Source organism: Hypanus sabinus, chromosome 7 (genome assembly GCF_030144855.1).
Source record: "Hypanus sabinus isolate sHypSab1 chromosome 7, sHypSab1.hap1, whole genome shotgun sequence".
Lineage (NCBI taxonomy): Eukaryota > Metazoa > Chordata > Chondrichthyes > Myliobatiformes > Dasyatidae > Hypanus > Hypanus sabinus.
Window position 1 is genome coordinate 34673743 of NC_082712.1, and position 18931 is coordinate 34692673.

The 18931-nt window shown below is 41.3% G+C and overlaps 1 protein-coding gene across 1 annotated transcript in view; it reads left to right on the forward strand.

Annotated features, from left to right (window-relative positions):
• Positions 1 to 18931, forward strand: part of serinc5 (serine incorporator 5) — an 85802-nt gene that overhangs the window by 50470 nt on the left and 16401 nt on the right. The window contains exons 5-8 of the mRNA XM_059974455.1: positions 12050 to 12143; positions 14467 to 14678; positions 18032 to 18127; positions 18228 to 18354. Coding sequence (XP_059830438.1) covers positions 12050 to 12143; positions 14467 to 14678; positions 18032 to 18127; positions 18228 to 18354 — 529 coding nt within the window. The remainder of the gene's footprint in view (positions 1 to 12049; positions 12144 to 14466; positions 14679 to 18031; positions 18128 to 18227; positions 18355 to 18931) is intronic.

Sequence of the window (18931 nt, forward strand, 5' to 3'; positions counted from 1 at the left end):
GTGTAACACTGTTTATTCCATGGCTATTTGTATTCTACACTAGGTTAATCCTATGCTTGTCTTTTCTTTCTTTTGTATTTATTTAGGCTTCTTTTGTATTTTGAAGTTTCCCTTCTTAGAACCCTGGATAGTTTCCAATGTAAACATGGAACTTTCTGGCTCAGCTGGGGATTCTCACAGCAGGACGGTTCTGCACCTTGAACATAAGTTCATGCCCTGTGCTTTATCAGCAGTTTTGCAGTTCTATAATTCAATGTTAGAAATTTTAAAAATCTGTTTCATGTGGAAAAATTCTCATTACTAAAAGTTGTTCCAATGCAAATTCAGAATATCCTTTTGTTGGAAGTTTGTCAGAGAGACACAAAACATGGAAATGGGTCCTCTCGAGTGCCTTTTTTTCCCATTTCCCTCTTGGACCCATTGCAATTTGCTTATCGCCACAATAGGTCAATGGCTCTCCACACGGCTTTAGGCCACCTGGACGACACGAACACCTATGTCACAGATTTACTAGGATGTTGCCTGGGTTTCAGCACTTAAGTTACAGAGAAAGGCTGAACAAGTTAGGTCTCTATTCATTGGAGCGTAGAAGGTTGAGGGGGGATTTGATCGAGGTATTTAAAATTTTGAGAGGGATAGATAGAGTTGACGTGAACAGGCTGTTTCCATTGAGAGTAGGGGAGATTCAAACGAGAGGACATGATTTGAGAGTTAGGGGGCAGAAGTTTAAGGGGAACACGAGGGGGTATTTCTTTATTCAGAGAGTGATAGCTGTGTGGAATGAGCTTCCTGTAGAAGTAGTAGAGGCCAGTTCAGTTGTGTCATTTAAGGTAAAATTGGATAGGTATATGGACAGGAAAGGAGTGGAGGGTTATGGGCTGAGTGCGGGTAGGTGGGACTAGGTGAGATCAAGAGTTCGGCACGGACTAGGAGGGCCGAGATGGCCTGTTTCCGTGCTGTGATTGTTATATGGTTATATGTCAGGATGCTGTTCATCGATTATAGCTCAGCATTCAATACCATCATTCCCACAATCTTGATTGAGAAGTTGCAGAACCTGGTCCTCTGTACCTCCCTCTGCAATTGGATCCTCGACTTCCTAACCGGAAGACCACAATCTGTGCGGATTGGTGATTGCAGATCTTCGCAGCAGTTCTCTCCGAGTTGGATAGTTGACGTCAAGAAGTGGGTAAAGAGAGCTAGCTTTCAATCAGAACGACGATTGATGTTTTGAAGGCAGAGCTGCTTGGAAGTTTCTGTGAGCTGAGGAGTGACCAATCAGCAAGAGGGATTCATTAAAGAAGGGCCAATAAAAAGAGCACAGGTGCAAGCGGAGTGGCCATTCTTTAGAGTGGCTTTGGCTCAGCAAGCTTTCGACGAGATCAGGCCTGGGAGAGGTTAAGGATCTTGTAAATTGCTCTCTGTTCTTATTTGTTCATTCCCCATCAGTTAGGGCATAGTAGATTAGTGAGAATGGCTCTGGGGCAGTGTTTTGAAATTTGTGGGGTGTGGGAAGGCGGGGAGACCTCCAGTCTCCCAGATAAACACATCTGCACCAGGTGCACCAAGTTGCAGCCCCTGAGAGAACATTAAGGAACTGGGGCTGCATCTCGATGACTGTTAGCTCATGAGGGAGAATGAGGAGGTAATAAACAGGAGCTGCAGGGAGGTAGTCACCCCTGGATTGCAGGAGATGGGTAACTTGGTGACTATCAGGAGAAGGAGGGGAAATGCGCGGAGGTCAGTGCACCTGAGGGCGTTCCCCTCAATAAGTATTCAACTTTAAACACTACTAAGGGGGATGACCTACCAATCAGAACCACAGTGACCAGATCTCTGGCACTGAGTTTGGCAAAGAGGAGAAGGGGTCTGTAGCATTGATAGGAGATTCCGTATTCAGAAGAACAAAGACTAGGTTCTGTGGGTGCAATAGAGATACCCGGATGGTATGTTACCTCCCAGGTGCCAGGATCAGGGATGTTTCAGATTGGGCCTATGGCATTCTCATGGATGAGGGTGAGCAGCCTGAAGTCTTGATACATATTGGCATCAATGACATAAGTCGACCAGGTGAAGAAGTCCCTGAAGAGCTAGATCGAAAGCTAAGAAACAGGATGTCCAGAGTAGTAACTGCCAGATTGCTGCCTGTGCCACGTGCCAGTGAGGGTAAGAATAGGATGATTTGGCAGGCGAATGCATGGCTGCGGAGGTGGTGCAGGGGGCAGGGGTTCAGGTTTGTAGATCATTGGGGTCTCTTCTGGGGAAGATACGACCTGTACAGAAAGGTGAGATACACCTGAACCTGAGGGGGTCCAATATCCTTGTGGCCAGGTTGGCTAGAGTTGTTCAGGAGGGTTTAAACTAATTTGTCAGGGGGATGGGAACCAGAGTGACGGGGCTGAAGGTGAGGTAGCTGGTTTACATGCCGAGGCTATGTGTAGTGAGGAGAGGCTGTTCATAAGGCAAAATTGCAGTCAGCTGAAGGAGTTGCAACATAAGGCAGATAAAAATCAAAGGGTGAATACAGGACTGGAGGGTTATATTTCAATGTGCACATTATGCGGAATAATATGGACTTGTAGCACAGTTACAGAGTGGCATGAATGACATTGTAGGCAGCACTGAATCATGGCTGAAAGAAGATTATAGCTGCGAGCTTAATGTCCAAAGATACATTTTGTATCGAAGGGACAGGCAGGAAGGCAGAGGGGGTGGTGTGGCGCTGTTGGTTTAAAAAAAAGAAATCAAATCATTAGAAAGAGGTGTTGTAGGGTCAGAAGGTGTTGAATGATTGTGGATAGAGCTAAGAAACTGCAAGAGTAAAAAGATCCTGATGAGAGTTATATACAGACCTCTAAACAGTAATAAGGATGTGGTCTACAAATTACAAAGGGAGGTAGAAAACACTTGCCAAAAGGGCAATGTTACAATAGTCATGTGGGATTTCAATATGCAGGTACTTTGGGAAAACCAGGTTGGTGCTGGATTCCAAGAGGGGGAATTTGTAGAATGCTACGAGATGGCTTTTTAGAGCAGTTCATGGTTGAGCCCACTCGGGGTTCAGCTATTCTGGATTGGGTGTTGTGCAATGAACCGGAATTGATTAGAGAGCTCAAGTTAAAGGAACATTAGGGACCAGTGATCATAGTATGATTGAATTCACCCTGAAATTTAAGAAGCCAGATGTATCAGTATTACAGTGGAGTAAAGGGAATTACAGAAGCATCTGAGAGGAGTTGACCAGAATTATTTGGAAAAGAAAACTGGGAAGGACTGGGAAGATGTGGGAATCGATTATTAAGGATGAGGTCTCAGGGTACTTAGAGGCACTTGATAAAATGAACCATAGCATGGTTTCTGCAAGAGAAAATCTTGCTTGACAGATCTGTTGCAATTCTTTGAAGAAATAACAAGCAGAAGAGACAGAGGAGAATTGGTTGATGTGTACTTGGATTTTCAGAAGGCTTTGATAAGGTGCTACACATGACGCGATTTAACAAACTACGAGCCTATGGTATTACAGGAAAGATTATAGCATGGATAAAGCAGTGGCTGATTGGGGAGGCAAAGAGTGGGAATAAAGGGAGCCTTTTCTGGTTGGCTGCTAGTGACTAGTGGTGTTCCACAGGGCTCTGTGTTGGGACAGATTCTTTCTACGTTGTATGTCGATGATTTGGATGATAGAATTGATTGCTTTGTTGCAAGGTTTGCAAATGATATGAAGGTCGGTGGAGGGCCAGAGAGTTTTGAGGAAATAGAGAGGCTACAGAAGGACTTGGACAGATTAGGAGAATAGGCAAAGAAGTGGTAGATGGAATAGTGTCACAAAGTGTTTAGTCATGCACTTTGGTGGAAGAAATGAAAGGGTTGACTATTTTCTGAATGGAGATAAAATACAAAAAACTGAGGTGAAAAGGGATTGAGGAGTCCTTGCGCAGGAGTCCCCAAAGGTTAATTTGCAGGTTGAGTCTGTGGTGAAGAAGGCAAATGCGATGTTAACACTTGTTTAAGAGGACTAGAATATAAAAGCAAGGATGTAATGTTAAGACTCTATAAAGCACTGCTGAGGCCTCATGGAGTATTGTGAGCAGTTTTGGGCCCCTTCTCTTTGAAAGGATGTACTGAAACTGGAGCGTGTTCAAAGGAGGTTCACGAAAATTGGGGTTATTTGAAGAGTGATTGATGGCTCTGGGCCTGTATTCACTGGAATTCAGAAGAAAGAGGGGTGTTCTCATTGAAATCAATCGATTGGTAGAGTGGATTTGGAGAGAATGTTTCCTATGGTGGGAGAATCTAAGACCAGAGGACACAGCTTCAGAATAGAGGGGCATTCTTTTGGAATGGAGATGAGGAGGAATTTTTTTTACCATGAGAGTGGTGAATCTATAGAATTTGTTGCCAGAGGCAGCTATGGAGGCCAAGTCTTTATGTATATTTAAGGTAATGATTGATAGAATCTTGATTGGTCAAGGCATGGAGGGATATGAGGATGGCAGGAGATTGGGGCTGAGAGGAAATGGCGGAGCAGACTCGATGGGCCAAATAGCCTAATTCTGCTCCTATATCTTTATGGTCTTTGTGGTAAGCTATAAGTCCCTGTAAGTGAACAAACTAAAGTTAAAGTTAAGAACTGAATTGCTGTGCAACCCAACCACAAAGGATTCCTCTTACCAGTAGGGATTTTGGATTATTGAGCTGGTTTTGTTCCACTGGTTGAATCGTGATTGTGGTATATAGACTAGCAATGATGTAAGTCTTCTGGAATAATAATGGGGTTTATTTTTCTGAATGAATAAAAAAACATTTGGACCAACAAAGCACAAGAGTTAGTCTCTTGGGCTGCATCCACCTATTACAAGAGTCTCTTGGTGCCTTATTCTCTGTCAGCTGTGCTGGTGACTTAAGTTTATTGATTCTGAAGGATAGAAAGTGCTTTGTCTCTTTCATGTGACTGTGTTATTTAAAAAAAACTGAAAACAATGAGAATCTTATTCAGATCCATCAATATACAGTATAGATGCTGGTTAACTGTGAATTTTAATGAGTTAACATTTCCCTGCAGTCCGTGAGTTTTACTTTGACTTCATGCTAAAATCATAGTTGTACAGCATAGAAATTGGCCCAGATGCCTGTTGTGGCCATGCCAACCTTTTACCCATGTGCATTAATTTCATTTAACTGCATGGAGTCTTTTTCCTCCTTCGCCTTACTTATTCAGGTGCCTGTTTCAAAGTCTCCCACATGGTCACTGTGCTAGATTCCACCACCTTCTCTGATAGCAAGTTCCCGATTTTAACAACTTTTTTCTAATTAAGCTTTCCTCAATCAGGTCCCCTTTTAAATCCTCCTCAATTTCACTTTAAACCATTGTTATTGATCCTGAGGCACATGGAGAGGTAGGTAGCACAGCAGGACTTGGACAAATTGGAAGAATGGGCAAAAATGTGGCAGATGGAATACAGTGTTGGGAAATGTATGACATAATAGTGTGGACCATTATCTAAATGGGGAGAAGGCTCAAATATCAGAGGTGCAGAGGGAATTGGGAGTCCTCGTGCAAGACTCCCAGAAGGTTAATTTACAGGTTGAGTCTGTGATAAAGAAGGCAAATGCAATGTTGCCATTTATTTCAAGGGGAATAGAATATAAAAGCAAGGAGATAATGCTGAGCCCTTATAAGAGACTAGTCAGGCCAGACTTGGAGCATTGTCAACAGTTTTGGGCCCCATATCTTAGAAGGGATGTGTTGTCATTGGAGAGAAGCCAGGGGAGGTTCATGAGGATGATTCCAGGAATGAAGGGGTTAACATATGAGGAGTGTTTGGCAGCTTTGGTCCTGTGCGCACTGGAATTTAGAAGAATGAGGGGAGGATCTCATTGAAACCTACCAAATCTTGAAAGGACTAGATAGGGTGGATGTGGAGAGGATGTTTCCTCTTGTGGGGGTATCCAGAACTAGAAGGCACAGCCTCAAAATAGAGGGGTGACTCCTTCGAACAGAGGTAACGAGGAATTTTTTTTTAAGCCAGAGATTAGTGAATTTATGGAACGCTCTGCCACAGACTGTGGAGGAGACCAAGTCTGTGGGTATATTTAAGGCAGAAATTGATTGTTTGCTGATCAGTCAGGGCATATGGTGAGAAGGTAGGTGTATGGGGTTGAGTGGGATTCAGGATCAGTCATGTTGGAATGGCAGAATAGAGGCAAAGGGCTGAATGGTCTAATTCTGCTCCTACGTCTTATGCTCTTATCCTGCCCTGTCCTTGCCTCTTATAATTCTGTATATCTCTACCAATCTTCAATCACCTCATCTTCTTTCACTGCAGGCAACACAAAATCAGCCTGTCTATTCAGTTTCTCGACTAAACCACTCCCCCATTTCCCTCACCCCTCCCTCCATAAGAAAGGTAATATCCATAAGAAAGATATTATCAGGTAATATCCCAGTGAGTCTACTCTGCACATTTCTAAATCACTGCTTACAAAAATAGCAGTAATTCTCAACCATACAAAATGCTAGTCTGATCGGATTTGAGGGAAAGCTGTGTTTCAAAATGTTTTTTTTTTGGAATGGCTATTATATTTAAGGAAGATTATTCCAGGTGCACAGATTATCAAAATTTGTAGTCCTATATTTTGCTTTACATTAAGCAAAGGGGGAATTGTCGATCAGTAGCTCAGGTCTACCTAGGTTCATTAGAACAAGATCCTAAAGCGAAAGGTCCATCTTAGCCTGTTGTGCTAGTCTTGTCACAGGTGGCTTCACTGCAAACTTCACTGAAAATACAGCTTTGAGTGTGAGCTTGATAGTTACAAAATGTTTTCTTTTAACTTGATCGGTGTATTTTTTAATTTTGTTGCTTAGCATTGATCCCTTATGACAGTATTGCATTTTCACTGATTAGTCATTTCAATCTCAGTGTGTGCTGGCCTGTTTAGTTTTTGCTGAGTCCGATCTCTCGGCACTCAGCAAGTGGCCCTCCATACCCTTCTCATCCATGTACCGATCCAAGCTTTTCTTAAGTTCTGCATTCACACCTCTACAGAAAGTTTAGTCCACATTTGCACCACCCTCTTAAGTGAAGAAAATCCCCCTCTGGTTCTCCTAAATATTTCACCTTTCACCCCCAAATCTATAACCCTGTTCTAATCTCACCAAACCTCAGTGGAAAAAGCTTGCTTGCACTTACACCACCTATAATTTTGTAAGCATCTGTAAGATCTCCACTCATCCTCCTACGCTTCAAGGAATAAGTCCTAACATACTCAACCTTTCCCTATAACTCAGTTCCTCAAGTCCTGGCAACATCTTTCAGTCTCTCAATGCCTTTGCTCCCTACCCCTGCTTAAAAGCCAGAGAGGAAAACAACATTCACTCCCAAGTAAGAAATTGACAGGTTGAAGTCCCTTTCCAGAGACTTGATCAGAGAAATTTGGGCTTTGGCATCAGTATAGTGAAACATTCCTGCTGGTCAAATTGACATCTATTTTGTCAGGTTGAGGAAAAAGATTTTGGGGGGACTATTTGAATGAGTTTATTTAGTTTATTCAGGAGCAGTTAGAGCTGCTATTGCACAATTTCAAGGCCCTTGCTTTGATCCTGAGATTGGGTGCAGTCTGTATGGAGTTGGCACAGTCTCCCTGTGACCACATGGACTCCAGTTTCTTCCCTCAACACAAAGAGGGCTGGTAGTAACAAGTACTGTGGTATCTGGTAGGATAGTGGGGAATGTTGGTGGACATGTGACAAAATAGCTCACAGTGAAATAAGTGTGGAGTGGGATTATAGATTTGAATCTATAATTAGAGCCACCATAGATTTGAATGAGCTCCTTCCCCATTCTTATAAGAAAAACAGATAATGAAGTGCTCCTTCTTTCACTTGCATTCGTGAAATAAATAGCTCACTTTCAACCTCAAACTTCATATTCCCGTAATGAATACTGTTATATAATGTATGTAACATGATATAATGGAGTGGCTTGTTTTATATGGAACATTTTGTTTCAAAATGCACCACAGCCAGCAGATTTGCCTTTAGAATGTAGGCCAGTGAACATGATTCCCAATTTCTATGCACGCATCTTTTCAATCTGCATTGAAATAAATGGCAGGTTTAAATGTGATTTGGAAGGATTGTTCATAGTTATTCTCGGCCAGTGCAGTGGATCATTTACACCCACTTTGCAAATGCAGACCTGACCTCAGCATTTTTCAATGTGCGCTGGCAGAAGATAATTACAGTGTAGTTTTGACCAGAAATATATAAATGTTGAGAAGAGCAGGTCAGAGGCCAGGGTATCCTCATGCTCACAAAATCTTTGCTACATCTGCAAAGCACAAGTCGTGTGATGGGATGGCATCGTTTGTTATATTATCCTCGAGCCGGAGGGTGATGGATCTATGAAGTTCATTGCCATTGACAGCTGTGGACGCCAAGTCATTGGGTTTATTTAGTTGAAGGTTGATAGGTTCTTGATTAGTAAGGGTGTCAAAGGTTACAGGGAGAAGGCAGGAGAATAAGATTAAGAAGAATAATAAATCAGCAATGATTGAATGTGGAGCAGACCCTGTGGGTTAAATGGCCCAATTCTGTTTCTATGCCTTATGGGATACTGTCCACTTGCCTGGATGAGTGCATCTCAAGTGATGCTCCACACAAGGCAAGTATTTGCCTGTTGGCCTGATTTGCATACCATTCATTTCCCATATCAATTTTAAAAGTGCAGCTACAGTATGCAAAATCTACAAAATGCCCAGCAACAAACTTGCTAAGATTTCTGCAACTATACATACTAAAGCTGAATTATGAGAGCAGCAGGTTCTCCAACCAAAACTTCTCTCAGACAACAACACACACAAAATGCTGGTGGAACACAGCAGGCCAGGCAGCATCTATAAGCAGAAGCGTTGTCGACGTTTTGGGCCGAGACCCTTCATCAGGACTACTAGTCGTCCTACTAGTAGTCCTGACGAAGGGTCTCGGCCTGAAACATCGACAGCGCTTCTCCCTATTGATGCTACCTGGCCTGCTGTGTTCCACCAGCATTTTGTGTGTGTTGTTGTTTGAATTTCCAGCATCTGCAGATTTCCTCGTGTTTGCTCTTCTCTCAGACATGCAACATCCCCTTAAACACTAATATATGTGTGTTCCTGGGTCACTGGACATGATACGTTCAGTCCAAGATTCCTATGGGAGTACCTTGATTACGTGGCATCTTCAGCAGTAATTCAAAAAGTAGTTTTGTAGGTGGTGACCGTTCACTGCTGTAAAACGAAACAGAGCAGACACTGGAAATCTAAAATAAAATCAGAATTGCGTTTATTATCTTGGGACATGAAATTTGTTTTGTGGCAACTGGTATGCTACAAGGACAAAATTACTATAAATTACTAAATAATGCAAGTAAAGGAATAATGAGGTGGTGTTGATAGACATTTCAAAAATCTGATTATGGAGGGGAAGCTGTTCCTGAATCACTGAGTATATCTTCAGACTCCTGTACCACCTCCTTGTTGTTAATAGCAGGATGAGGGCATGTCCCAGAGGGTGAGTGTCCTTGATGTATACTGCCTCATTGAGGCATCATCTTTTGAAGTTGTCTTTAATGGTCAGAGGATTGTGCCAGTGATGGGATTGGCAGCCTGTCGTGCAGTCCTGGTCGTGATGCAACCAGTGAGAATGCCCTTCTCCACTGTGCATATGTAGAAATTTGCCAGGCTTTGACATTACCAAATTTTATCAAGCTAATGAAAGAGCTGCTTGTATGCTTTGTTCGGGATTGGGTGAATGTGTTGACCCAGAATGATTAACTAAGATGTTGAAACCCAAGAATTTGAAGGTGTTCACCCTATCCAGTGCTGATCCCTCAATGAGGACTGGTGCGTGTTCTCCTAACTTGCAGTCCACAGTCAGCTCCTTGGTCTTGCTGAGGTTGTTGTGACACTATCTACCACACTCCTGCACACCACTTCATTGCCTTCTGAGATGTTACCAACAGCAGTGGTGTCATCTGCAAGTTTCTAAATGTTGTGTGAGCTGTGCCCAGCCACACAGTTGTGAGTGGAGCGAGGGTAGGGCAGTGAGCTAAGCATGTCTGCTTGTGGTGTGCCAGTGCTGATTGTTATCAAGGAAATGTTATCATTCTGCACTGACTGTGATCTTCTGATAAGGAAGTCAAGGCTCCAGATGCAAAGGGTGATGCAGAGGCCCACGTTTATGAGCTTGGTGATTAATACTGAGGAGATGATAGTTCTGAACACTGAGCTGTAATCGATTAAACAGCAGATTGTTCAAAGTTAGTTTATTATCTAAGTACACTTTACACAATCCTGAGATTGGTTTTCTTGCACGTACGCTGAGCAAGTCCAATGAAAGGTCACACCCAACAGGGGCAGACAAACAACCAATGTGCAAAAGACAACAGACTGTGCAAATGCAAAAGATAAAAAAATAATAATAATAAATTAGCAATAAAAATCAAGAACATGATAGAGTCATTGAAAGTGAGTTGTCAGGTTGTGAGAACAGTTCAGTGCTGGGGCAAATGAAATTATCCTCTCTGGTTCAGGAGCCTGATGGTTGAGGGGTACTAACTGTCCCTGACCTGGTGGTATGAGACCCAAGGCTCCTGAACCACCAACTGGATGGCAACAATGAGAAGAGAGCATGGCTTGGCTAGTGGGGGTCATTGCTGATGGATGCCGCTTTCCTGCAACAGTGCTCCGTGGAGGTATGCTCAGTGGTGGGAGGGCTCTACCCCTGATGGGCTCGGCCATTTCCACTACTTTCTGTTGGATTTTCCATTCAAGGGTGTTGGTGTTTCAACACCGGGCTATGAAGCAAGCACTCAATATACTCTCCACCTCACATCTATAGAAGTTTGTCAGAGTTTTAGATGTCATGCTGACTTTTCTAACAAAGTAGAGGCACTGCCTTGCTTACTTCATATTTGCACTTGCGTGCAGGACTGGTCCTCCGAAATAATAATAATAGAGGAATTTAAAGTTACTGACCCTCTCCACCTCTGATTTCCCCCGATGAGGACTGGCTCATGGACCTCTAGTTTGCTCCCCCTGAAGTCAATAATCATCTCCTTGGTCTTGCTGTTGTGGCACCACTTAGCCAGATTTTCAATCTCCCTTCTATGTATGCTGATTCATCACCACCTCTGATTCGGCCAACAACAGCAGTGTTGTCAGCAAACTTAAAAATGGCATTGGAGCTAGGTGCTCCAAATAAGAGTAGATAGCTGTGAGATTACATCCACTATAGACCTATTGCGGCAGAAAGCAAAAATGAGAAAATGATGCAGGCACTTAACATGGAAACTGGCCTTCTAGTTCAACTCAATCATTCTGACTGTGTTGCCCAATGGACTCGTCTGCCCACAGCTCTCTCAATCTCTCCTAACCATATACTTGTGCGATGGATTGAAAGGTAGCTTCGGTTCAAGAGTGAGTGTGATTCCTTAGGGATTGCATAGTATCTTCAGAAGTCTTCATGTTACTGTCCCTAGAATGTCAAATGTGCTAATTTATAACAGCTATATAAGTATTGTCATTGCAACATAAATACTGTTTAAATTGTTATTCTAATTATTGTCAATCAATGTGTTTGATGTTGAGATTAACTAAGAATAGTGTGGGCATTATTTCAGTTATACCATTGATATTTTGTAAGAAAAATTAAGATCAAGTAAATTTTTAACTTTACTGTCACTTTGTTGTATTATTTCTCTTTAAGTGCCTCAGTTTATCCTCTAGTTGCTCAATCTGATTTTTTAATAAAAACACTTGTTTGCTGTAATGTTACTGGGTTCCACAACCAAAAATTTGCAGAATAAATGGGCTAAGGTTGCACAATTGAGTCTATCTGGCATTTTTGATGAGGGAAATTCCAGGCCACACTGTGTTTTAACTATTTGCTAAACCAAACATTGATGAATTGAATGCTATACTTCTGAAGCAAAAAAAAAGCTTCAGTATTTTGCCTGGGCTGGCTGGTTGTTGTGCATGCTAATAGTTTGCTTTGCTTTGTTGGGCACAGCTTGGTTGTACATTGCAGCTGCTGGAGCCTTCCTCTTCATCTTAATTCAGCTCATACTGCTGGTGGAGTTTGCACATAAATGGAACAAGACTTGGTGAGTTCTAAGTTTTTAGCAACAGTGATTCTCTGAATGACAAACATAATCTAACTTCCCAGTTCATTTTCCCAAGTTACCTTTCTAACTTCTGTAACCAGTGTTTTTTTTTAAACCTAATCCAATATGAAACTGAAGTTTTTGTCACTCTTGGACTTGATATAAAAGCTTAACATTGTGATCACTTTTCTTAATAGACTCCATCACTACTGGATTGTTGTGAAACCCCATCTGGTTCAGTAATTTCCTTAAGGGAAGGAAATATTAGGCCTTTGGGTTGAGCCACATACTGGTCAAACTGAACGATGTAGAAGTCTGTGACTCAGAATTGAACTCCCCCTGGAGTGACTGTTCAGCCACTCCATGGTACTGTGTATTTTGAAATGGAGAGAATAAAAATGGTTGGACTACTCAGCACGGCCAGCAAAATGTTGGGAGATTCTCAGTCGGCTGGGGACTGGTACAGTGGATTCCAGTTAATTGGGATATATCAGGACTTGTACATTTTGGCCCAATAAAGGGATTGCCCCAATTGACCAGAGTTTCATGAAAATAGTTTAAAAAGGTATATTTTTTAAAAAAAAGACAAACTGAGTAATAAATTATGTATTTAAATGAAATACAGAATAAATTGGAACACTACCAATAGTATTACTGTACTATAAAACTATTAGTTCCAAATAGTTATTGATGGAGGAATTTATCCAGTATATGCAATGTTAGACAGAAGAGTTGGATAACCTAATTGAAACCTATTGATTGATGAAAGGTCTAGATGTGGATGTGGAGAGGATGTTTCCTATGGTGGGAGAGCTTAAGACCAGAGGACACAGCATCAGCATAGAGGAGCATCCTTTTAGAACCGAAATGAGGAGGAATTTCTTTAGCCAGGGAGTGGTGAATTTGTGGAATTCATTACCATAAGCAGCTGTGGAGGTCAAGTGTTTATGTATATACAAGGCAGAGGTTGATAAATTATTGATTTGTCAGGGCATAAAGGGATACAGGGAGAAGGCAGGAGACTGGGGCTGAGAGGAAAATAGGATCAGCCATGTTGAAATGGCAGAGCAGACTAGATGGGCCAAATGGCCTAATTCTGTTCCTATGCTGTATCTTAGGTCATATAAAGTAGGTTAAAAGGTCAGCACAGCATTGTGAGCCAAAAAGCCTATAATGTGATGTACTGTTTGGTGGCGTGGCTACCAGCCATCTTGGCTTTATTGTTGTTGACCAGCTTGGGGCAGATATGCTGCCCATTGCAACCAGTCCCAGAACAGCCAAGTGCTTTGCACTGAGGACACTTTCCATTCTGTTAAATGGAGCTATGATTGTGTTTTAAAAATTTCAGGCCGGTACAGATGTGGCATTTTGAAAATCCTTATCCTTTCCCGATCCGCATGTGTGGATTCAACCAACCGCGGATCGGGAAAACCCGGAAGTTCTCTCTCCAGTACTCGTTGTTTGTGCATGGACAGACTATTTTTTCTTGTCATTACCTAAACAATACAATATAACAACTATTTACATAGCATTTACATTGTATTAGGTATTATAAGTAATCTAGAAATGACTTAAAAGTACAGGCAGTCCCCGGGTTATGAATGAGTTCCGTTCCTGAGTGCGTCTTTAAGTCGGATTTGAAGTCAGAACAGATACATGTGGTATTATTTAGCGTCAGTTAGTCAAACGTTTTTCTTAGTATATAGTACATATTTTACCTTTCTATGCAAATAAAACACTTAAGAAACATACGTATTTCAATAATTAAACCACAGCGTTGCTTAGTAATAATTGTAGCTTTCATCGGGGCAGGGCCTTTCACATGCTCCATTAAAATTGTTCCAATCGTTGACCGACTGTAGCCTAATGCTTTTCCAATGATCGATGGCGTTTCACCTCTTTCCGATCGCTTTATTACTTTCACCTTATTTTCAGTCGTGATTATTTTCGTGAACAGAAACACTGGATTCAGAGCTATGCCGTGGTCCTAATGCCCATCACTCTGAACATTTTAAATAAAGTCCAGGGTTCTGCTGGGTCCTAAAGACCACTGTACTGATTCAGGTTAAATAAGGGGCTTGAGCATCCACGATTTTTGGTATCCGTTGGGAGGAGGGGGTCTCGGAACCAATCCCCCACGGATAAGGAGGGCCGACTGTAGTACCATGTGTAACTAAAGCTACCAACCAAGTGAATGTTCTATGCTTGAAAACACGGCAAAACTTGGCACCCTTGTCTTGTGTGGTGTAATATATGAGCATTGTCATCTTGTGTACTATTAAAAAGACCATTGACCACGTGTCCTGTTTTTGTCTGATAATAGGTGGGCTGGAACTGCACAAAACAAATGCTGGTACGTTGCGTTGGCCCTGGTTACATTCATTCTGTACTTGGTCGCCATATTTGCTGTTGTCCTAATGGTGATCTTTTATACCCACCCTGACGGATGCAAGTTAAACAAGATACTACTGGGTGTCAACGCTGGTCTCTGCTTCATTGTCTCCATGGTAGCAATCACACCCTGTGTTCAGAAATGTGAGTTTGTTACTGAAAATCTTGACTCCAATGTTCGAAACTAGCATTTCTTCTTGTGATTTTTTTTAAATGTCCATCTGTGTTATTAACTGATCTGCATGAGGAAATTCTTGGAAGGCATAAAATGCCCTCACAGGAATGAGGGGTTTCAGTTATTAGGGCAGACTGGATTGACAGGACACAAACAGGAGAAGATCTGCAGATGCTGGAAATCTAAAGTGACACACAAAAAATGCTGGAGGAACTCAGTGGGTGAGGCAGCATCCGTGGAAATGCATAAACAGTCGACATTTCGGGTTGAGCCTTTTATCAGGACTGAAAAGGAAGGGGGAGGGGAAGGAGGAGAGCCAGAAGGTGGTAGATGAGGCTAAGTAGGTGGGACAGATAAATGGCTGGAGAAGAAGGAATTTGATAAGAGAGGGGCAGAAAGTGACCCAGAGGGAGGAGATAGGCAGTTGAGAGGCCAGAGTGGGGAATACAAGGTGAGGGGAAGGGAATTTATTTTTAATTTTTGTAGGGTTTGTGTTCTTTAAAGCAGTGCGTAATCGAGATATGGTTTAATAGAAAAGCTCTAAATCATAAGATTTTTACGAAAAAGAAAGTGGGAAAATTGCTCCATTGGCCAAAGAATCAAGAGCCTGATTTAAGGTGATTACTAAAAGATCTAAAGTTGACATGAGATCGTGATTTGGAATACACAACCTGAAAGGGTGATGAAAGCAGATGATTGAATTGTATTCGGAGAGAAATTCGGTGGGTACAGGACAGATAACTGATGCAAACTGGAGACAGGGAATGGGATTCTTTTTTAGTAAAACCAGCAGGAATTTGGGAGGGTGGGGCTATTTAACCTCTGCTGCAAAGATGCCCTGAACTTGTCAGGACTGATGTGTGACTGACTTGCTTTTAACCGCTGAAAATTGTTAAGTTTCTAAGTATGCATAAAATATATTTTCATACTGTTTCTCATTAGTAAATAGTTGTTCTAAACTTTCTATAGTTTAACATGTTAACATTGTGTTTTAATTTATCCCCGTACCAAAAGCAAGTATTAAATCAAACACATTCTGGCTGGGTTCTTTCTCTCGCCACTTATTTTGCTTTTGTTTGTTCTTGATCTTTCCTTTCTTCTTTTCACTTTATTGATTAAACTTATAACTTTTCCACTATCCTGTATATATCATCATTAATATCGGCAAGCAGATTTTATTTTCTTTCTGTACTTTGCCATCTCCCATTTCAGCTGGGCTTTGCTATTTCAGCTGTCGTGATATCTGATAACAGCACTTGTCATTATTGTCAATGGGCTGCATTTAGAGTCAATGGAAGTGGGCCAGATGGCTTATTGTAGAGGACAAGTTAAACCAGTTCGGCTGTTCTTACAGAAGTTGACCTCGCCTTTCACTGGATGCCTGGTGTATGCCTCTTCTTTTTTTGTGTTTTGTTGGTCCGTTCCCTGGGTGTTTCCCAATTGCTCTGCAAGTTGTCTACTCCTCCCCCTAAATTTAAACAAAAAATCCTTTCCATCATCGCTGTCAAATTGCAAGGCTAATTACATTGTGTAGTGGCAAATTTGTTCATGATTCAGTCCACAGTGCTTCACCATTCACAAAGAAATGTTTAGGTGGTGAAGATGAACTGTTCTTGGGTATTGTGGAAGATAATATGGTTGTCCAATAGGGAAGCATTTGGTGACAATTCTGAGCATTTCTTGAAAAATGGAACCAGGTAACATGAAAATAAAGGAAAGGAAATGTCTAAGAGGATGAATATATCTAATTATGTATGCTTTCTGATACTGTTAAGGCTGAGGCAAGCATGGTCACCCATAATAATGCAGTGTATGAATGGATTTTTTTCACAAGTTTGGAAATAAGAATACTTAATTTTTTTTTCAAGCTACAGAAAGAGTAGATGGTATGCAAAAGCATCCCACCTGCAAACGCCCAACTATTTGGTCTTCCTGTGCCTCCAGCATTCTCCTCCTGCCCACACTGTTCACCTTCAACTCTCTCTCCTTAAGGGATTGTCACCTGTGCTGTAATATGGTCCAAGGCTTCCCCCCTCTGATCTCTGGGGGACAGCTATCTGTGTTTGAGCTCTGTCAGTAAATGCAGATAATCAAATCACGATACTTTTGCTGAGAGAATTGCACTTTACCTAGAGCCTCACCGTGCAAAATTAGATATTTTTTTTCTGATTTAGGAGCATCTGTGGTTTGTTATTTTTTCCTGTTTTTGTAGCCCAGATAACTAGTTATTGATGGCATGTGCTTTACTTCCGTTTCAGCACAGATGACTATTGAAGCTTGGACTTAACTGTTTGTTTGTTTCACTTCCAAAAAGAGGAACAGAGATTCCATGGCCTATGAATTGAATGATCAATATTGCAAATTGGTTGTATTTTATGCTCAAAATTTTCAAGTACAGTTTTGATTTTAAAATCAAACAACTGAATTTACTTAAGCCTTGAATCTCCACACACTTAGTATCTAAAGGCATGCATATTATGCATTCACATTTTCTCAAATACTTTTTTTTGTCTTTTTAGCTTCACCATGTGAAGAACTTTTTTTCACTTAACATAATCTTTGTACAAAATCATTAAATAAATTGGAAATTGTCAAATCTTCTTTCACTAATTGTGCATTTTGTTTAGTGGCAAAGGCCTACTGGAGTCTTTGCATAGCCAAGCAGCTCTTTAAGTACTTTTATTTTTAGTCACTTTTATTATCTGATCAGATGGCTTGGTGAAGCTGCTGGTGCCAAATTTTGCTGTGGGCTGCAAAAGCAATGACGACAGACAAGGAAAATTTCCTTTTGGAAGTCTAGTTATTTATGTGGCAAGAACTTCTCATTGTATTTGCTGTCATAACTGTCGGCCATTGGCCGTGAGAGATTTCAGCAGCTGCTATCTTGTTTAACACCCACTGAATTTTGAAATATTTGATTGAATTAAAAGACAAAATGAAGGTCAACAAGTTTGCTGAAGAACAGTTATGATTTGGATTATTCTTGCTGTAAAATCTGAGCCCTTCTATAACATCTAAGCTCATAAAATGTATTGAGAGATTGAAGGCTGGATCTTACTGCTACTTGTACTTTTGGTGGTGGTTACCTTGGAGTTTTCTCAGCACGTCTATTTATTAGCACTGCCTCATTAGTGGATTGTAAGTTAATTAAAAATGCTATGAATTTACATACACGTCTCCAACTCCAGTGCAACTGTGAGCAGATGGCAATTTTGAATAGGATTTTGTTTTTAGATAATGAAAGCTGCTTTGTTTTACAAATTAACCACTTGTTACTAGTAACTGCTTTTTTTAAAAGTGCTGTTTTTGCTTTCTGTTTCAGATCAGCCAAACTCAGGTCTCCTGCAGTCTGGAGTAATCAGCTGTTACGTGATGTATCTCACTTTCTCGTCACTGGCCAACACACCTGCAGAATATAGTAAGCATACATTCTGGCAAAAAAAGATAGTTGCAAATCCTGCTTTAAAATAGTTGTCTGTGACATTTACAGGAACTGAATTTTTTTAATTTCTCATCAGTTATGAAGGATGGAATCAACACCACAATATGCATTCCACAACTCCTGGGCAATGGTCTTCAAACAGATGACAAGCTTGTGTCTGTGCTGGGAGCCATAATCATGTATGGCTGTGTCCTGTATGCCTGGTATGTTGATCCCACAGTTTGCTTTTCAGAGCAAATAAGCTAACATCTGGATGGTGTTATAGTCCTGGGACTGATCGCCTTAATATTCAGCAATATTCGAGCTCTACTGGCTGCCAGCTTCAAGCACAACCACATTTGCATTCCAGCATCTCTTGCCGTTTAGCCAGAACTTGAACTTGGGGTGTTTTATTAACAGGACACTTAAAGATATGGAGGGTCGATCAAGACACAAAGCAACACCCATACGGCAGGGAAGCCGCTTTTTACCACAACAGCTGTTTCCATTTATACATAGCTTTTAATATAGAGGAACACACTAGGAACATTATCAGGCAGGTCACATAAGGGTATAATGGCACAGACAACCAGAGACTTGACCCATGAGAAAAAGCTTAGGATTATTTTAAGGGAGGGAAGAAGGATTTGGGAGGATCTTCCAGAGTTTACAGTGGTGCTAGAAAGTTTATGAATCTTGTAGAATTTTCTGTTTCTGCATGAATATGATCTAAAATGTGATCAGATCTTCACACAAGTTCTAAAATGAGATAAAGAGAACCCAATTAAATAAATAAATACT